This window comes from Mauremys reevesii, linkage group 8 (genome assembly GCF_016161935.1).
Source record: "Mauremys reevesii isolate NIE-2019 linkage group 8, ASM1616193v1, whole genome shotgun sequence".
Taxonomy (NCBI): domain Eukaryota; kingdom Metazoa; phylum Chordata; order Testudines; family Geoemydidae; genus Mauremys; species Mauremys reevesii.
In genome coordinates, this window is record NC_052630.1 from 76,725,209 (window position 1) to 76,743,406 (window position 18,198).

General features: G+C 38.5%; 1 protein-coding gene across 4 annotated transcripts in view; it reads right to left on the minus strand.

Annotated features, from left to right (window-relative positions):
• Window positions 1-278: 278 nt before the first annotated feature.
• CDC7 (cell division cycle 7) overlaps window positions 279-18,198 on the minus strand; it is a 34,114-nt gene continuing 16,194 nt past the window's right edge. For all 4 annotated transcript variants that reach the window (XM_039486099.1, XM_039486095.1, XM_039486096.1 and 1 more), the window contains exons 4-12: window positions 18,019-18,154; window positions 17,133-17,226; window positions 16,907-17,049; window positions 14,077-14,164; window positions 13,179-13,274; window positions 12,055-12,233; window positions 8,389-8,471; window positions 4,316-4,465; window positions 279-1,292 (exon numbers count right to left, since the gene is read on the minus strand). In XM_039486099.1, the coding sequence (XP_039342033.1) occupies window positions 901-1,292; window positions 4,316-4,465; window positions 8,389-8,471; window positions 12,055-12,233; window positions 13,179-13,274; window positions 14,077-14,164; window positions 16,907-17,049; window positions 17,133-17,226; window positions 18,019-18,154 (1,361 nt within the window). In that variant the 3' untranslated portion in view covers window positions 279-900. The remainder of the gene's footprint in view (window positions 1,293-4,315; window positions 4,466-8,388; window positions 8,472-12,054; window positions 12,234-13,178; window positions 13,275-14,076; window positions 14,165-16,906; window positions 17,050-17,132; window positions 17,227-18,018; window positions 18,155-18,198) is intronic.

Genomic DNA, 18,198 nt, shown 5'->3' on the forward strand with positions numbered 1-18,198 from the left:
GCTCAAAGCGAAGTGTGATGCATATCATCATAGTACTGGTATGTAAATGTTGCCTAATTACTAAATAAAAATGTGTTCTGTTTTATGTTTAAAATATTGATTTCTGAATTTTGGGTTCGAAAAGTGGGGGTCATCTTATACATGGGGGCGTCTTATACACGAAAAAATACGGTAAGTGGATCACAAGGAGAAAGAGCTGTATGCATGTGGACAGAATACTAAACGTTGTATGTTAACCAAAAGTCACACACATTTCCTCATATTATAACCACACTTAATACATTTGTGTATTATATTTTATAGGAAAGATTTTAAGTTTTACTAGAAGATTTAAAACAAATAATAAATTTCACAAGCACTAAGTTGACTTGACAGCCTTAGACTAAGTCCTTCTTTTCCTCATAGAACAGGTACAGCACAGACAGCTACTTTTCCCACACCTCAGCAATGAGCTTCAGCAATAACCTGAGGGTGGGGCGGAAGGAAGTATGTCACTTGTCTTGCTTATTCAGTATTTGGTATCTGTCAGCAAGGAAGGGTTTTGGTAATGTGAACACTTGTCTTCCACAGTTGGACTACAACCATAAATTCACTTCACATAGGCCACTGAACAGCCATCAGAAGATGTTTCTATCGCTAGTAACAAGAAATGGACTTGAAATTGTGATTTTTAAAAAAGGTGAAATGCTCCATATTCTACTTCCAATCCATGATGCCAACCTTCCTCCACCAGAAACATTTCTGGTAATTTTTCAGAAACCTCTTCCACACAGTACAAGAAAAGCAGATCACTACATGCCATGAAGATAAACTCAAAGTGAACATCTGAAATTCAACTAATACTGTACGATATTTTCATGTGAAGCACAGATCAAGGAAATAATGGAATCAGGTGTCTTCTCACTGTCTGATATCTTTAAAAAAATGATGCAGCAAAGCCTCTTTTGCAGTTATTCTTGTAGCCGGGTTTAGATCCAGTAGCTTATCAAGTAGATCATAAGCCTCATCAGGAACTCTGTCCCATCCTTTCAAATCAGTTGCCTTTTCTGTTATCTTAATTTCCAAGCCATTGTTACCTTCATGACAGTTCTTCAGACCCTGGATTTTTTCCCTTGGTGGTTGGGGAGCAAACTCTACCTTTTTGTCTGTGTCAATTGCCAAAGCAGGTTCATAAAAAGAGTTGGTGTGCACATCACTTGTTTTAGTACAGCTGCTATTTGTTCCTCTCAGTCTTTCACAGAGTGTTCTTAAATCCTGTGCTGGGACCTCTTTAGTACACAGTATTGATTTGCCTATGAGGAAAATACGGTGTTTAGTAAGCATTGTTTTAGTACACACCTACAATTGCAAATAAATTTCAGGGTTTTTTGAGACCTCTCAAAGGCCATAGCTGTCCTTCGTTTAGGTGCCTTCTTTCAAAAATTCTCTTTTAAAAAAGATATGATCAATCTCCCATGGTTTCCAGCAAGCTGAGTCCAGCATTCTGCGGACATGGCCCCACTGAGAACAATGAAAGCTGGTAGCCATTTTGAAAGAGGGTACTTCTACATGAAATACTCTAATAAGTTAGAGTAACTCCTCACTTAACCTTGTAGTTATGTTCCTGAAAAATGCAACTTTAAGTAAAATGATGTTATGGGGAAATTGGATTCACTTAATTAATGTAAATAGGGTCCGTTAGGTTCCAGGGACATTTTTTTCCCCACCAGACAAAAGTCTCTCTCTCTCACACACACAGTTTTAAACAAAAAATTTAATACTGTACACAGCAATGACTATGGTGAAGCTTGGTTGAGGTGGTGAAGTCAGAGGGTGGGATATTTCCCAGGGAATGCCTTACTGCTAAATGATGAACTAGCAATCAGCTGAACCCTCAAGGGTTCACATGTTGTTAATATAGCCTTACGCTCTACAAGGCAGCACAAACAGAGGGAGGGGAGAAAGCAGGGCAGAGACAGACAGACATGTGAGAGAGATGCGCATTGTCTTTTTAAATAGATCATCAAGTTGAGACAGTAGATCCTGCCAACAAGCTCCCTCTGTCCTGAGCCCTGTCATATCACCACCCTGCTCTATGGAAATGGGGTAAGCGGGGTGCAGGAGCAGGGGAACACCGTGACATTAGCCCCCTTCTTCCCTCCCCACCACCACAGCAAGCAGGAGGCTCCAGGTAGCAGCTCCAAGGCAGAGTGCAAGAGCAGCACATGGCAATGTGGGGAGGGACAGCTGAACTGCTGGCAATTGATAGCCTGCTGGGCAGCTGCCGCACAGGGAACTTAGGGGAAACATGGAGCTGATAGCAGGGCTGCCAGTCCATCCTAGTTCCAAGCCCCCACCAACTGCTCCCACCAGGCTGCTCTTCCTGCATGCAGTGGACAAAGCAGGTGCCTGCCAAAAGAAGTTATAAGGGAACACTGCAGAACTTTAAACGAGCATAGATAGATTATTAGGGTTGGAAGGGACCTCAGAAGATCATCTAGTCCAACCCCCTGCTCAAAGCAGGACCAATCCCCAATTAAATCCCCAAATGAGCATGTTCTCTAATTGATCAGCAATGTAACAATGAAACGTTAACTGGGATGACTAAGTGAGGAGTTACTGTATTCTTATCCCTATCTTAAGAAGTAAAATGGGGGGGAAGTTACCATTAATCCTACAAAAAGTCATGAAATGTAGCTTATACAGAAGATTTCATTGAGTTTTAACTATAAGGGTAGTTTGAAGTATCTGTTATTCCAGTATTAAGATCATTTTTTGGGGAAAGAGACTTCTTAGTTGTAACAAAGTAATTAAGCCAATTAGTTGAAAATTCTCAATTTATTCTGTATTCAAGAATGTGTTGTAATTTGGGGAAGATATGCAGTATTCCTCATACATAAAGTGGGTAAATCCCTGCTTTAATTACAAAACCCAGCTCAGTCATGGAATCACTGGCAGCGTTTCCATAACATACTGCGTACTCTGTATTTGGATAACATACTACACCAGGGGTAGGCAACCTATGGCACTGATTTTCAGTGGCACTCACACTGCCCGGGTCCTGGCCACCGGTCCGGGGTGCTCTGCATTTTAATTTAATTTTAAATAAAGCTTCTTAAACATTTTACAAAATTTACTTTACATACAACAGTTTAATTATATATTATAGACTTATAGAAAGAGACCTTCTAAAAACGTTAATGTATTACTGGCATGCAAAACCTTAAATTAGTGAATAAATGAAGACTCGGCACACCACTTCTGAAAGGTTGCCGACCTCTGTACTACACTAACTACATTTGAAGAAAAGAACTATAAAGATCTCTCATACTTGTTTTTGGATAAGTTATTTGTGAAGTGGCAAATAACTGCCTATTCATATAACTTGAGAGAAACTAGGAACATTAAACATTTTACTTTCCTTTTGTTAGCTTTTGCATTTTTCCTATGTTTAATACTTTCCTTATATAGACTTGGTAGTCATGAGGTTTTTGTATTGCCATTTTACAGCAGGCTCCACAGTTTCTGGCCCCATAGAAAACACCAGAGAAGTATTCTGCAGTTGTAGGAGGTGAGGCAGAAGTGCTCTTACTTAAACTGAGGCAGGACAGATGGCAAAGCCACCAGTAGCAATATTCCACAACATCCAGAGATGCACTTCCTGAAAGTAACAGCTCAGAAACTGACCCATTGTGTGACTTTGAAAAGCTTTTGTTTGTTTGATCCCAATGCACATCAAATAGTTAAAACTAAAATTTAAACCACTTCTGGCCAGACACACCAACTTTAAGATATTTTAACCAATTTGTGTGTCTGTTTTACAACCACTACCTTCAATTACTAGAAATAAAGAAACATGAAAAACCCAATTTACCTTTCTTTCTTTATGCTGTTTTCCATAATTTGCATCTCCCAGTTTGGAGAATGAAAATTAATTCATCAGTTTCACTTTCAGATATTAAATGCTGCAATGCTTGAGTTATAAACAATGGGAGGGAGGGAAATGTTTACTTGTATAAAAAACCCTGTTTCCACTGGAATATTTTTAATCCCAAATATTTCTAATGGCTTTTTCTTTTAAACAAGGTAATAGTTACTATATCCATATTTTCAGCCACATGGATTTAAAACTCCACGGCACTTTCTGTTCTAACCAAATTCCTATAGGAGTCATTACATAGTTGCTATATGCCATTCCCAAAATTGCTGCATTTCAGTGAAGGGCAATATATGGTTGGTAAGGAGTTTGAGAATTCTTTAGGATGAACAGCACTATATAAATGCAAATTATAAACATTAAACCGAAGTATTTTTCTGTAATTAAAAACTTGCATACCAAACGTTTTAGCCGCCTGAATAGTTTCTCTGGATCCACGAATAGTCATGATTTGTGCCAAAGCAGTTAAATCATCACTTGCTTTGTAAAATGGATACCGTCCACTGAGCAAAGAAAGGAATATGATTCCTGCAGACCACATATCAATTGCTGCAATTGAAAGCAAGCTTTTAGTAAAAAAAGAACCCACAACTTTATCACCTAGAGTCTAAAAAAACCCTGATGACCAGCAAAGTTTCAAAAGAAATAATGTGATGAATTACTTATTCATTTTGTTGAAATGTAAACTACATGGTTAAAGTTGAAGTTAAGTACAGTTTTAGGACTGGTCTTCACTACTGCTGCAATCAATGCAGCAGTGGTCAATTTAGCGGGTCTAGTGAAGACCCACTAAATCGACGGCAGAGTGCTCTCTGGTCAACTCTGATCCACCTCTGGGAAGAGTAAGGAAAGCTGACTGGAGAGCGTCTCCTGTCAACACAGCACAGTGGAGACTCTGGGGTAAATTGACCTAAGCTACATCGATTCCAACTATGTTATTCACATAGCTCAGTGGTTCTCAAACTTTTGTACTCGTGACCCCTTTCACATAGGAAGCCTCTGAGTGTGACACCCCCCCCTTATAAATTAAAAACACTTAAATATATTTAATACCATTATAAATGCTGGAGGCAAAAACAGGGTTTGAGGTGGAGGCTGACAGCTCGTGACCGCCCTCCCCCCCATGTAATAACCTCACGACCCCCAGTTTGAGAACCCCTGAAGTAGCGTAACTTAGGTTGACTAACCCTAATGGTAGTGAAGACAAGCCCTTAGTCCCCAATCCTGTAAGCACATGCATAGCTTGACCCATATGAATAGTCTTATGACTTTTATGGAACCACTCTAAGTATAGTTAGAATTTACTTCAGTATTTGCAGGATCAAGGCCTTATCTAATGCTAGTTTTAAGCACACAGTCACAGTATGCAGATATAGCTCTCGCCAGTACTAAGCTTTTTAGGTAGGGGAAAAAATATTAGGCTGGTGGATTACAATGCTTGCCAATAACCATTAACTTAAAGTGTTTTAGTAATAATACATGCTCTAGAGATTATCTAAAAATTTGCCTAGAGAAAAGGAAGGTTAAAATATACAGCCAGCACTAATTCCAAATAATTAAATATCTGAAGTAATTAATTTTCCTGTAACAGTGGATGATTATTTGGCAATTCCAAATGGATTTATCATACTGAAGACTTTACCTCTAACCTGAAATCACCTGATAAAGTAACCACCTTAAGAAATGTAGCACTTAGGAGTTGTTAATTGTTTTCAAAGTTTTATGAAGAGTACAAATAATGTGTTGGGAAAGTTGCCCAAACATGATGGAAACTTTCAGCATTAGAGTTATGAGAATATCTGTAACTAGCACGGCTACCCCTCTGATACACGAGAATATTTGTCTGCCATCATTTTTTGAGGGATGGTGGGGAAAGGAAAAGAGGGGTTGAACAGTTCTGTGTGCTTTCGAGAGAAAAATAACAGCTTTTGTCTTTTTTTTTTTTTTTTTTAAAAGGCCAAGGTAATTCAAATTTTTTTCCAAAAGTTTTTTGTAGAATGAATTATACAGATCTGAATTTAATTATTTCACTTACAAACAAAGACTCAGAGCCTGAATAAGTGCTAAGTTACCTGAAATTGTCAAACTAGTAGTTATATTCTTTAATGAAGAAATAGCTAAACAGATGGAATTATGGGCACACAGTTGCAAAGTGGTATTTGCACTTCTGCAGGATCTAACAGAGGATCTCAAAATTATAATAATTGATGAAGTTAGCATCAGACCCTTGTGGGGGTAGTTAAATATTAGCCTCACTTTATGGATGAGGAAGCAGAGTCAGACATTACAGGTTAGATCTACAGAGGTATTTAAGTGCCTAACTGCCTCTTTAGGCATCTATGTCCATGATTTAGGTGCCTCTGACATTCTCAAAACTGCCACTCAGCTGTTGCCTAATCCTGTAGATGACTAAATTTCCACAAGTCAGAATTTGCAGAGTTAAGTGCTGATGCCACCACTAAATTAAACTAATCCAAGCCCTAGCTCAAACCAAGCCATGAAACAGCATTCTCAAATTAGGCATTCTCCTGCAGATTGGCACATGTATGTCTGTTTGCTTAGAATACTAACCTGGGATGTGAGGGACCTGACTTGAACCCAGCTCTCCCACATCTCAGGTGAGTGTCCTAACCACCAGACAACTGGGTATATAGGTGTGGGAATCTCTCCTGTTGAAACTGTTGCTCTTTGTATAAATAAATATTCAGAGAGCAATACTGACTATAACCAAAAATAGTTAGGGCATTCACATTGGATGTGGGAGATCTGGGGTCAAATCCCTGTCCCAATGATTATTTAATACAAAGTGGAACCGTTCCAATAGGTTAGATTGGCATGTGTGTCTGTCTGCTTAGGTCACTCACGTGGGATGTTGGTTCAAGTCCCTGCACTGCCTGACTTGAAGCAGGAACTTGAACCCAAAACCCAAATGAGTGTCTTAACCTCCAGGCCATTGGGTATTCCAGAATGTCTTCTTTTTTTGGGGGTGGGGGTGGGGGTGGAGAGAACATGAAAGGCCTGGGTTTCAGCTGCTAGGGCACTGGATACCTAAGTAGCTCATCTGGCTCAGGCACTTAACTCTAGGAGAAGGTTCATGGTTGAGGATACCAGGTGGAGGGAGGTGCCTACCTCTGGGCCTGTCAGTCAGGCACTTAAGGCCCAGATCAATGGGAGTTAGGTACCTAAATACCACTGAAGATCGGGTCTAAGACCCACCCCTGACCTCTGCTTTTTACTCTGGGTTATCTTAGGTGGCTCCTCACTCAGTTTGCTGGCTTCTGACGTTGCCTAACTCTCTGCAGCTTGGGTGCCTAACATGGAGCTGAGGATTCCACTAGGTAGCAGGGCACGTAGGGGTTAGGTGTTGCAACATTGAGCATGTAACACATAATATCTTTGTGGATCCTGCCTGAAGTGACTTAAGCCACAAAATAAGTCTGGGAGAACTAGGATTAGGATGCATATCTCCCAACCTCATGCTTTAACCTTAAAATTCATTGCTCTCAATGATTTAATCCATGATTTGAGTGTTTGCATTTCTTCATATTTCTCATGTATCATAACTTTCAACTACTCCACTGACTACTGCCTTTTATTAGTCTCACTTTTCACATAAATGCACTCCTTTCCACAGTATTTACATCAGCTATGTTGCTGACAGACTAACCAACTTTTTCACTTTGAACTACTAGGCTATAGAAGTCTTTATCTTTAGATTTTTTTTGAACTCAAAAAGGGGTGTGTGTTTTAACTGGCAACCTAATACAAGTGCACATCTCAATAAGAAAAAAGGAAAGCTTTATGCAGTCTGAACCCTGACTTTTCTATCTAGGAGTAAGAGTTTTGGGGATCGGAGGAACCTGTTCAGAAGCAATCTTGATTACTCAAGATATTAATTTTATTAAGGCTGTTCATCTCACATCCGTGGATTTCTGGATGCCTGCACAGATCAAATAGTCTATATCAGCTTTTCCTGTGGTCTTTTGAGAATGTTTGCAGACATACTGTGTTAATTATACTTGCTCTGAAAGCACATTGTTTGACAGAATCTCTCTTTAAAAGCATCTAAAGTATAAACAGGGTGGGGGAGGGGGAGGAGAGAAGGGCACTTCAGAACATTTAAATTGACACAAAGCCAAAATGTTGGACAAAAGCTGAAAGTTCTGTCTTTTTAAAAAGACAAACTCTACTGAACTGCTGCATATGGCTCTTTACCTTGAATGAATGAAAGATGTATTCAAGTTTAACATTTTAAAAACATTCTTAACTTGTTCTTCATTCTGAGTAATGAACACTAATTTAAAAAAACAAAAAAAACAACCAGGAAATGCTTGAATAATGTTAGAAAGGACAATAAAATGAATTCCATATGTAAACAGAAAAGGAGTTCTTAGAATCAGAGAAAGTAATATGCACAAATGAGGAAAACCCAAGTGTAGAAGAGTCACTAAATTCAGTCTGATGCATACTACCTGTAGTCTGAGTAGGGCACTTAGTTAACACCTCTGGTGCTCTGAATCCTGGTGTACCTGCCCTAGGAGCAACTTGCTGACGTCTTGTAATAAAAAAAGAAAAGCGCATTTAGTGTGTAATAGGAAACAGAATTCATAATGTTTCTAGTTACAACAGAAGACTTTTAAAACCATTTCTAACATATGCTTCCATGAGACATGTCAACATTGTGGTATGTTCACGTATTAACATCTGAAACAGGCAATATTAAATGTGTTGAATACACACTATTTAGGGTGAGAGAACAGTACACAAATAAGTTGCATGCTTCAATCATGGTTATGTTTTCAGTTCCATTCAGCTGCAGCATGATTTCTATTAAGGGCTGGCTTACATGCGGAGACTCAGAAAAGTTAAGCTGAATTAACTTCACACTTTTAGTTTAAGCACATGGCTTAAGGCCACTTTACTTTTGAATGAGAGCATCCGCACAGGTGTGTGAAGTTAAAGCACATATAAACATTTAGTTAATTCATCTTAAAAACTTTGAGTGTCCCCCATGTAGCCCTACCTGTCTGGCTTGCAGGGGTCAGGTTTGTTTTCTGAATTAGTAACTTCAAACCCCTCATGCTCAGTAAAAATGGCACGTTTGACTAACAAGATTAAATGATTGTCAAAATACAGTCACATCAGACCAGGAAGTAAGGGAACACATAGTATTTTGGAAACCACACCCAGTAAACAGAACTTTCTCATTAATGCAAAGAATTGTTGGAATAACCCACATCCCTGATGGAGGAATGGCTCATATGAATGGAAGTTAACTCCACATATGGGATGGATTTGAACTAAAATGCCAAATTGTTTGGCCAGTCTGATTATTAAGGCGTGTGCATGATAAATGTCCTTACAATTTACTTACACAGGTCTAGAGAAACAAAATGGTAAAACCTAACTTCCCTCCCGGTCTTAGGCTACAAGACAAATTTACAGTTTTCCTTTTAGCGATGAACAACCAAATGTGCAGAAAACAGTATGTTAAAGGGCCACCAAAATGCCTTATAAATACTAGAACTTGTTGAAATTTCAAATGAAAAAGTGACAATTTCAGATGTGGTATTGCTATTTTTTAAACAGTTCACACAGTGTAAGTTTCCAGATACAAGTTACATTTGTTTAACAAATATGTTTCCTCTTATTTACTTGCCAAGACCTGAGTTCATGGTTCTATATTTCCCTTGCACAGCACTTAAAGGCTACTCAGTGTTCTTGTAGGTGCCTAGAAATATCTACAATAAATGGAAGACATGACTGACTCTTGCAAGAGAAATATGGAACCCTGAATTCAAGTCTTGATTGCTTAGTTAAGTAGTACCTACATTTGTCAAATATAGGGTTTTAAGATGTAAAGTTTTCATAAATTAATAAAGTAAAATAATTCTACATTTTCAGGTTTTGGGGGTTTTTTGAACAGCATTTCTGTTCATTTTTAAATAAATGTCCATGGCAGAGTCAAACAATGTGGTTTGGCCTACACTTAAATTTTGCTGGCATAGCTATGTCTGTTAGGGATGTGAAAAGTCACAGAGCTAACAGGCATAGCTATTCCAGTAAAGTCTTAGTGCAGATGCAGTTATTGCAAGAAAAAAATCCTCTTCCTGGTTTAGCTTATTCTGTTTGGGAAACTAGTTTAAGCTATACTGCCAAAATAACTGTTTTGCTGGTTTAATCATAGAATTATAAAGCTGTAGAGCTGGAAGGGCCCTTAAGAAGTCATCAAGTACTGAGGCAGGACCAAGTAAACTCAGACTATTCCTGACAGGTGTTTGTCCAACCTGTTCTTAAAAACCTCCAATTATGGGGATTACACAACCTCCCTTGGAAGCCTATTCCAGAGCTTTACTACCCTGAAGAGTTAGAAAGGGTTTTCGAATATCTAACCTAAACCTCCCTTGCTTCAGATTAAGCCCATTACTTCCTTCTTGTCCTGCACTGATGGACGTGAAGAACAACTTGTCACAGGCCTTACAGATATTACCATATCTGAGGACTTATCAGATCCCCAACTCAGTTTTTTCCTCAAAACTTTTTAGCCTTTCCTCATAGGTCAGATTTTCTAAATCTTATCATTTTTGTTCCTCTCCTCTGGACTCTCTCCAATTCATCCACATGTTTCTTAAAATGTGGCACCCAGAATTGGACACAGTTCTCCAGCTGAGGTATAAAGTAAAGTAGAGTGGACAAGTACGTCCCATGTCTCACAAACAAACACTCTTCTTAATACATCCCAGAATATTACCATTTTGAAAAAAAGGCTATCACATTGTTGGCTCATTCAATTTTTGATCTACTATAACCCCCAGATCCTTTTAAGCAGAAGCACCACCTAGCCAATTATTCCCTATTTTGTAGTTGTGCATTTGATTTTTCCATCCTAAGTGAAGTACTTTGCACTTGCTTCTACTGAATGTCATCTTGTTGATTTCAGACTAATTCTCCAATTTATCAAGGTTGTTTTGCATCTAATCCTGTCCTCCCAAGTGCTTGCAATACCTTCAAGCTTGGTGTCATCCACAAATTTTATAAGTGGACTTTCCACTCCACTATCCAAGTCATCAATGGAAATATTGACTAGTATCAGACCCAGGACTGATCCCACTAGATACACCCTCCTAGTATGATGCTAAGCTATCGATAACTATTCTGATAACCAGTTTTGCAAGTTATTTCATCTAGACCACATTTCCCTAGCTTGCTTGTGAGAATGTCATGTGGGATCAAAAGCCTTACTAAAAATCAAGGTATCACATTTATTGTTCCCCTCCCCTGTTCCAATCCACTAGGCCAGTAACCCACTCAGAGAAAGAAATTAGGTTGGTTTGACATGATTTGTTCTTGATAAATCCATCTTGGCTATTCCTTATAACCCTGTTATCCTCTAGGTGCTTATAAATTGATTTAATCATTTGTTCCAGTATCTTTCCAGGTATCCAAGTTAGGAAGAGTGCTCTCTAATTCCTTGGGTCCTCTGTTAACCCTTTTTAGCAAAGACTGAAACAAAATAGGCATTGAACACTTCAGCCTTCTTGATGGCATCTGTTATTAGCTTTCCTTTCCTGCAATAGTGGACCTACACTTTCCTTACCCTTCCCAATGGAGAAACAGTTTGACTGCTGTAGGAGAGTGGTGTGTGTGTGTGTGTGTGTGTGTGTGTGTGTGTGTGTGTGTGTGTGTGTGTGTGTGTGTGTGTGTGTGTGTGTGTGTGTGTGTGTGTGTGTGTAAAAACCCATGTAGGTGTAAATAAGGCCTGTCACAAACCCATTTCAGAATTTTAATGCAGAGAATTGTTAAGCTATTATCTTACTGAAATTTAAAAGTCCCCCACACCTTAAAGAAACAGTCTTTATACACTAACATCCAATGGAGAAAACTCTTTCAATGTCAAACTGTTTTAACTACAAATAATTGCATTTATCTGCAATGAGAAAGTCAGCACTGGAAGTGAGTACCATATGAAATCCATGACCTTTGTCAGGTTAGAATACACATTGTGTTCTAATACGTGTAACTTGCATAGGTCTAATGCTATCTTTCACTTACTAAATCAATTGTCCAGTAAATCTAAGTTTCTAACCTTGCTTGACAGCACAGAAGTTGATTTTACAGAATAATCAAAAGCAAATTACCTTGAAAGGCAAACACTGCAAACTCTATCTGTTGCATAACAGTCACAGGTCAAGATAGCTGGGCAACTGTTGGCAGCTTTCCTGGCTATACCATTGTTCACTGCTTTTGTAGAAATAATCTTCTTCTTTGTTGCTAATTTTCTAGATGCGACATCCATCACCTTTGATTGCTTTATGAGCTGTAATATAGATGTTATATGTTCTAAATATTTCAAACATTTAAACGCTATTTCCATTTTGCTTCATTATTCCGCTTCCCCTTCCATTAGTGTTGAAAGCATTAACAAAAACATGTTACCAGTTTTAAAAGAGGAGACCACCAGTCCTATTTACTGATAACGCAAAGGCTAATAAGAGTAGCAAGGTATTTAAGATTCGTAAAGTTAGTGGTGATTTTCCTGGGAAACTAGACTTTTTCAGTGACTACTACTAATTAATATCCACAATATATTCATAAGTACTTTGAAATTACAGTAATGTTTACCAGTATGTTATTTAGTTATTGGCTAGGGTTGTGTCTTGTTTGTTTTTTTTAATTAAAAGACAGACTCTATGCAAAAATGGGAATGGAAAAACACTAAGAAGTGAGTTAGATGCTAGTATCTGGCTACATTATTTCAAAGCCAAAACTGCCTAGTTAAAATATCACTGTTGGCCAAACCCTCTGCCTTTGTTCATAGTTAGGGTTTTTCTTGCTAATGTCTAGTTTTTCATTAGACATCATGCCCTGGTTATAAACAGTATAGTAAAAATGTTTAATTACAAACTTAGTCTGTTTTCTCTGTAGCCTTATCAACTGCAGAACACAAAAGCAAGTTTTTGGAGTAATTTCTAAACTACATAGATACACAGATAGAAAAAGATTAATTACTATATAAACAAAATAAGGTGGGGCAACAGCTAGACCATAACAGTAACTACTGTCACGCCAATAGCTTGAAAAAAATCACTTAAGTCTTTAGTAAATGTAAGACTTTGCTAAAATGCCAATTCTGTTCAATAATTGTTAGTGCCACAACAAGTCACAAATAGTAGTTAGGGATATCTAGTACTGAAACACAGTTAAGTTCCACAACTATTTAAGTGTATAATTGATTGTGTTCCTGGTGAGCAGTAGTGCTTACTTTTATTGTGGGGCTCTCCTGGTATGTGGAGCTATGGATATTAAAATTTCTCTCCCCAAAGACAGAGCGTTGGACAGAATGGTGCACAGACCCCTCCTACAACAACAAAAAAAGGACAATAAGAATTTTATCTGTAACACTGTCAGCTGTAATCTAAAAGTATGATGTGACATAAGGCAAAAACAGCTGCCTGCAAGTCATTTCCAGGCACCAGCTTACTGTGGATGAAGACAACATAGTCTAGACAAAACCATAAACATGCTTACAAAACACATCCCTCCAGAAATATGCCAAGACACCCTGAAATTTAGACGTAAAGTAGTTGTACTTTGATGTGTAACTAAACTCGAGATGAAACTTTCTGTGGGGAGGGAAGCCATGGTATGTATTGCTAAAATGTTAACTCCTTTTTGTATAAGGAGATTCAGGGGCTCACTAAACATTACTGCATTTTACACAGCATGCAGCATTACATAAGAATCCACTATTTTTGTTAGCTATAGTAAACACTGAATGTGAAGTAATGTTCAAAGCCTACATAGTTATTCAGAAACTAGTTCCATTTTTACAAACAGTTTAACTCTTACAAAACATTTCTAACATGTTGCATAAATGCGCACACAGTAAGATTTGGAATTGGAGCCTGACAAATTGTTTTAGTATTACATCTCCCTCTGTTGGATGAAGTAATACATGAAATAAACTCATGCGGCAATATTAGTGAAAGATTCAGAACCTTTCCTCCTTTTCCTTGTTTAATCTGCATTTGTGAAAGCTAGCAGCGCCATTTATCAGATGTTTTTGAGGCTGACTGTTGAGCTGTCTGTCTAGATGCTGTAACATTGACAGAAACCCTGTTTCCCAAAGTTAAGTGAGGCTTATTTTGTGAGCAACTTTCCTGCTGGCTTTCAGACTGGACAACTCTGAGTAGTTCTATTTTCGTATCGGGGGTTCCTTGTGCCAAACCAAAATCTACTAGGGCATACCTAAAAGACACAAATTTAAAAAGACAATTTAAGAAAACTATACTATTCAAAAAACTAGTTCCTTAGAACAGAAGCTAAGGTATACATCGGCATTTAACCCACACAAGAGGCAGGGTTTGAAAATTTAGCTGACCCCTCTTACCTAGATGATTTAAACATATTAGCCAGGTGAAATATAATTGTTCCACCATTTCCACTGCAATTTAAAGAACAGTTATATGCTGTAACCATAATAATCAATTTTCTATCAAATGAATGTTTTTTAAAAGTATCTCATTCTTAGGGTTGGTGAAATATAAAAAAGTTATCCAATACAGTTTGACAAACAGTGAATAATAATCACTGAATACTAATCAATAAGCCCTGTTTACTATTATTTTGTTACACTTACTTTCTCTTCCATTTTCTGTTCTTTTCTTATGTCTTTCCCTGAGTTGTTCTCAGTGTCAAAATCCTTCCCCCCGCATCCCTTATCTTACCTTTACCTTCTCCCTATAGTTTGTCATTTTTCCTCTGAAATTTTATACACACATACACACTGGGCTTGAAAATGTTACTAGGCATTTAATAGCCAGAGGACTAAACCTAATAGCCCCAGACTTATGAAAGATAGTGGACATTACTGGCAAGGGTCAATGTCCAAGCAAGAAGTCAATCCCCACCTTGTACCCCCACCAAGCTATTAGAAAATGGGATGGTGCTGGAATTTCTACCAGGGTGCTGCTTGGGGACTCCATTTTCCACACCAGCTTTTAGCTAGTACATATGATACATTTAAAGCCATCATCTATCCCACACTGGATGCTGGAAAGGAGACTGAACAGTCTCTCTATTCCCCACATCTCACTGGCTACTATGAGACTGGGTGGGTCTCTGCTACTTTAACCTTTCTCCAGGCTTCAGGAAGATCTGAGTGGAGTGTCTTTGCTACTTTATCCTTCCTTCAGCTTTCTGGCTGCTACCAAAGAGGGGTTTACAACCCCTCCCATCAGTCTCACCTTTAGGTTCCATTCCCCTAGTCAATAACTCCAGTGCCTGCCTCCACTATTGTTCACAACTACTTCAGACAACCGCTGAGTGAATCTGACTTGATTCTTATCAATTTCACTGCTGTCCAAAGGGATCCCACTAGTAACAGTGAAAACAGACAAGAGCTGTTAGTTTTCACAATGCTGAAAGTTTTGCCAGATTTCAGCAGCACCACTGGAACTGGCTGCAGACTTCAGAAGATACGACTGCATTAGTTTACACTCAATTCACAGCTGAAAGTTTCTTTGCAATGATGAGTCTGATGGGGTAGACTATGCCCAGAGGCCCCCTGCTAGAGGCCTCAGGGTCCTGCCACACTTATCCCAGGAAAGGAGCAATGGAAAGGTCCTCCAAGCGGGCTAGAGTGACTGCAAGGGGGGAAGCAGTCAATGAAGGCCCGCTTGGAGGGCCCTATAAAAAAGGACCTACAGAACCAGAGACAGGGCAGTTACTGCTTGGAGTTGACTGAGGGAACCGCAGCACAACTGACAGCTAAATAAGGGCAGGGACTGGGGGAGCAAGAGGCTCCTGGCTGGCTGCTAGGACTGAGCCAAAGACAGTCTGCTAGCAGGGACCAGGGGAGCAATGAAGGCGCTCTTGGCTGGTTGCAGGGACTGAGCCTGGGGCAGTTGCAGGAAGACAGTGTCTTCAGGGAGGAGGCCCCAGGGATATGGCCTAGTTTAAAGACCCTGGACACCCGCAACCAGAGGGGGACCTCTTGAGACGTGGGTGCTGACCCCATTACATTGAGAACTACAACTTTTTTAAATTGAAGACTTTGGTTCCACAAAAGCTGGTGGCACATACACACATAAAATGCTTACTGCTTGCCATGGGAAAGTCATTCTGAGTCACTATTTTGTTTCATGAATGCAACAGTTGACTCATCAGATCTCATAGAACACTCTTCAGAAACAATAGAATGCTTTTCTAAAATGATTCTAGCAGAGTAAACAAGCAATATGGGAGAAATTCATCTTCTGAGAGTTAAGAAAATTACTTCCACAGAATTTCTAGATGCGTAGATTGATGCAAGACAGTTTTCCCTATAAAGTTTTACCTTACTCTTGTATGGACTGCAGTGAAATATTTACCAAGCCATGAGGATATAGCTACTCACTAACAGGAAGGCAACTATGAACTCCTTGCAAAAGGTGGACAATATCACCTAGCTACCTTAATTTAGTTACTTGCTGACAAGATAATTAATACAACCTGACCTAGTTTTAGGAATAGCTAATTGTAGAAAAGCTACATAGTGCAAGACAATAAAAAGAAAACAAACCCCAAAACATCAACTTTCTTGCTATGTACACTTGAGGTGTGCTGCAAGACAAACAGGTTGAAAACCTATGCGGTACACAAATAATGGTCAGTATTAACTATATTAAAGTAAATAATGGACAGTGATTTTATTCGGTTTAATCTTATTAAACATGCAACAATTTTACTCATTGAGTTCAAAAATGGCTAATTATTTAAAAATTTGCCGTTCTGTGATCCAAACTTTTTTCATGCTTACTATATTGTTTCTTCTTTCCCACCCTGACCAAATCTCTAAACTCTAAATAAAAATTTTATTTAATTTATAAATGTAATTCTACTGCTTAAGCCCATATTGTATAGCTGGAAGGGAAAAAACTTAATTTACTATGTTCTACCAAGGCATACATTCCCAAATGAGATCATAATAAGTCATCTGTGTAGACTTACTCTTTCAGCCGCCTGTTGTACAGGAAGTTACTGGGCTTGACATCACGGTGAACAATACCAAAGTGATGAATGCGCCTCAATGCTTTAAACAGATTAAACATATATTCTCGTACTTCTTCAAATGAGAGAGAGTTCAAAACGTCCTGAAAGATTTGAATATTGTAATTTTGCAACTCTTTATAATTAAGAATTTTACTGCTTATATAAAAAGAAGGCTGGGACTCACCAAAAAGGATTCATGTTCCAGATATGGCATAACGATAACTACATGATCATTTTTTCTAAAGCAATATTTAACTCCCATAACGTTATCCTGCCCCCTAAAGGAAAAATAAAATACTATCTTGAAACAAATATAAAATAGGTTATTTCACCTGGCTTCCACAGAAAACTTCAGCAATGCTTTTTCTATTAATACACAAATTCCACATTGCCAGCAACCTAACACTGATGAACAGCCATACAAACTACCAGCATGTACTCTGAACACAATCCCCTCATTACTTTTCTCAAAGTGTTTCAGTCTTCAATTTGCAACGAAGGGCTCTGCAGACCATGGGTGCTTCATGGCCCACTTTTAGGGCTTGAGTCTGCTCTCATGGATTTGCATGATCCAGGATTGAGCCTTTTGAGAGCAACTGGTTTAAAATGTCAGATAAGAACTATTCCAACCATCTGTCTTGGAACCAGCAAATATCAGCAATGCACCTCTATTCCTAAACCAGTGAAGAGAATTCAGTGCCATTGGCAGTATTCTCAGATGTATTAGAGAGGATTCTATCATAGCCATTTCCTACCTAAAATATGTTTGATTGCATATGTATACTGTGTAACTCTTAACTTTTTACTAGCATATACAAAGTCAGTTGCAAATTGAGATTAGCATAAAGCAACATGAGCATTACAGCTAACATGATCCATTTATGGTACGCCCTGGATATAAAGAGTTATTGATTTTTATTTTCTTGTGGTCAAAACTCCAGCAAAATGCAAGAAGTACCAAAACTAAAAAGTAACTAGACACACAACTTAGTTTTAGATGACACTTAAATTCAGTTGACATCTTTATTTATTTATTTTTAAAAGCAAAAGGAGTGTCTTTTGTTTCCTACCCTGCTATTGTAAGGCACTGAAGTTCAGCAGCAATTCGTAGAGGATGACTAGTTGGAATTAGGTGTTTCAATGCCATTTTTTCCTCACATCCTGCTTGTAGCTGGGCTGTGGCCAAATAAACTGAACTAAAAGTACCTGTAAGAAAGTATGAAGCCTCTGTTTAACAGCTTTGAATTAGC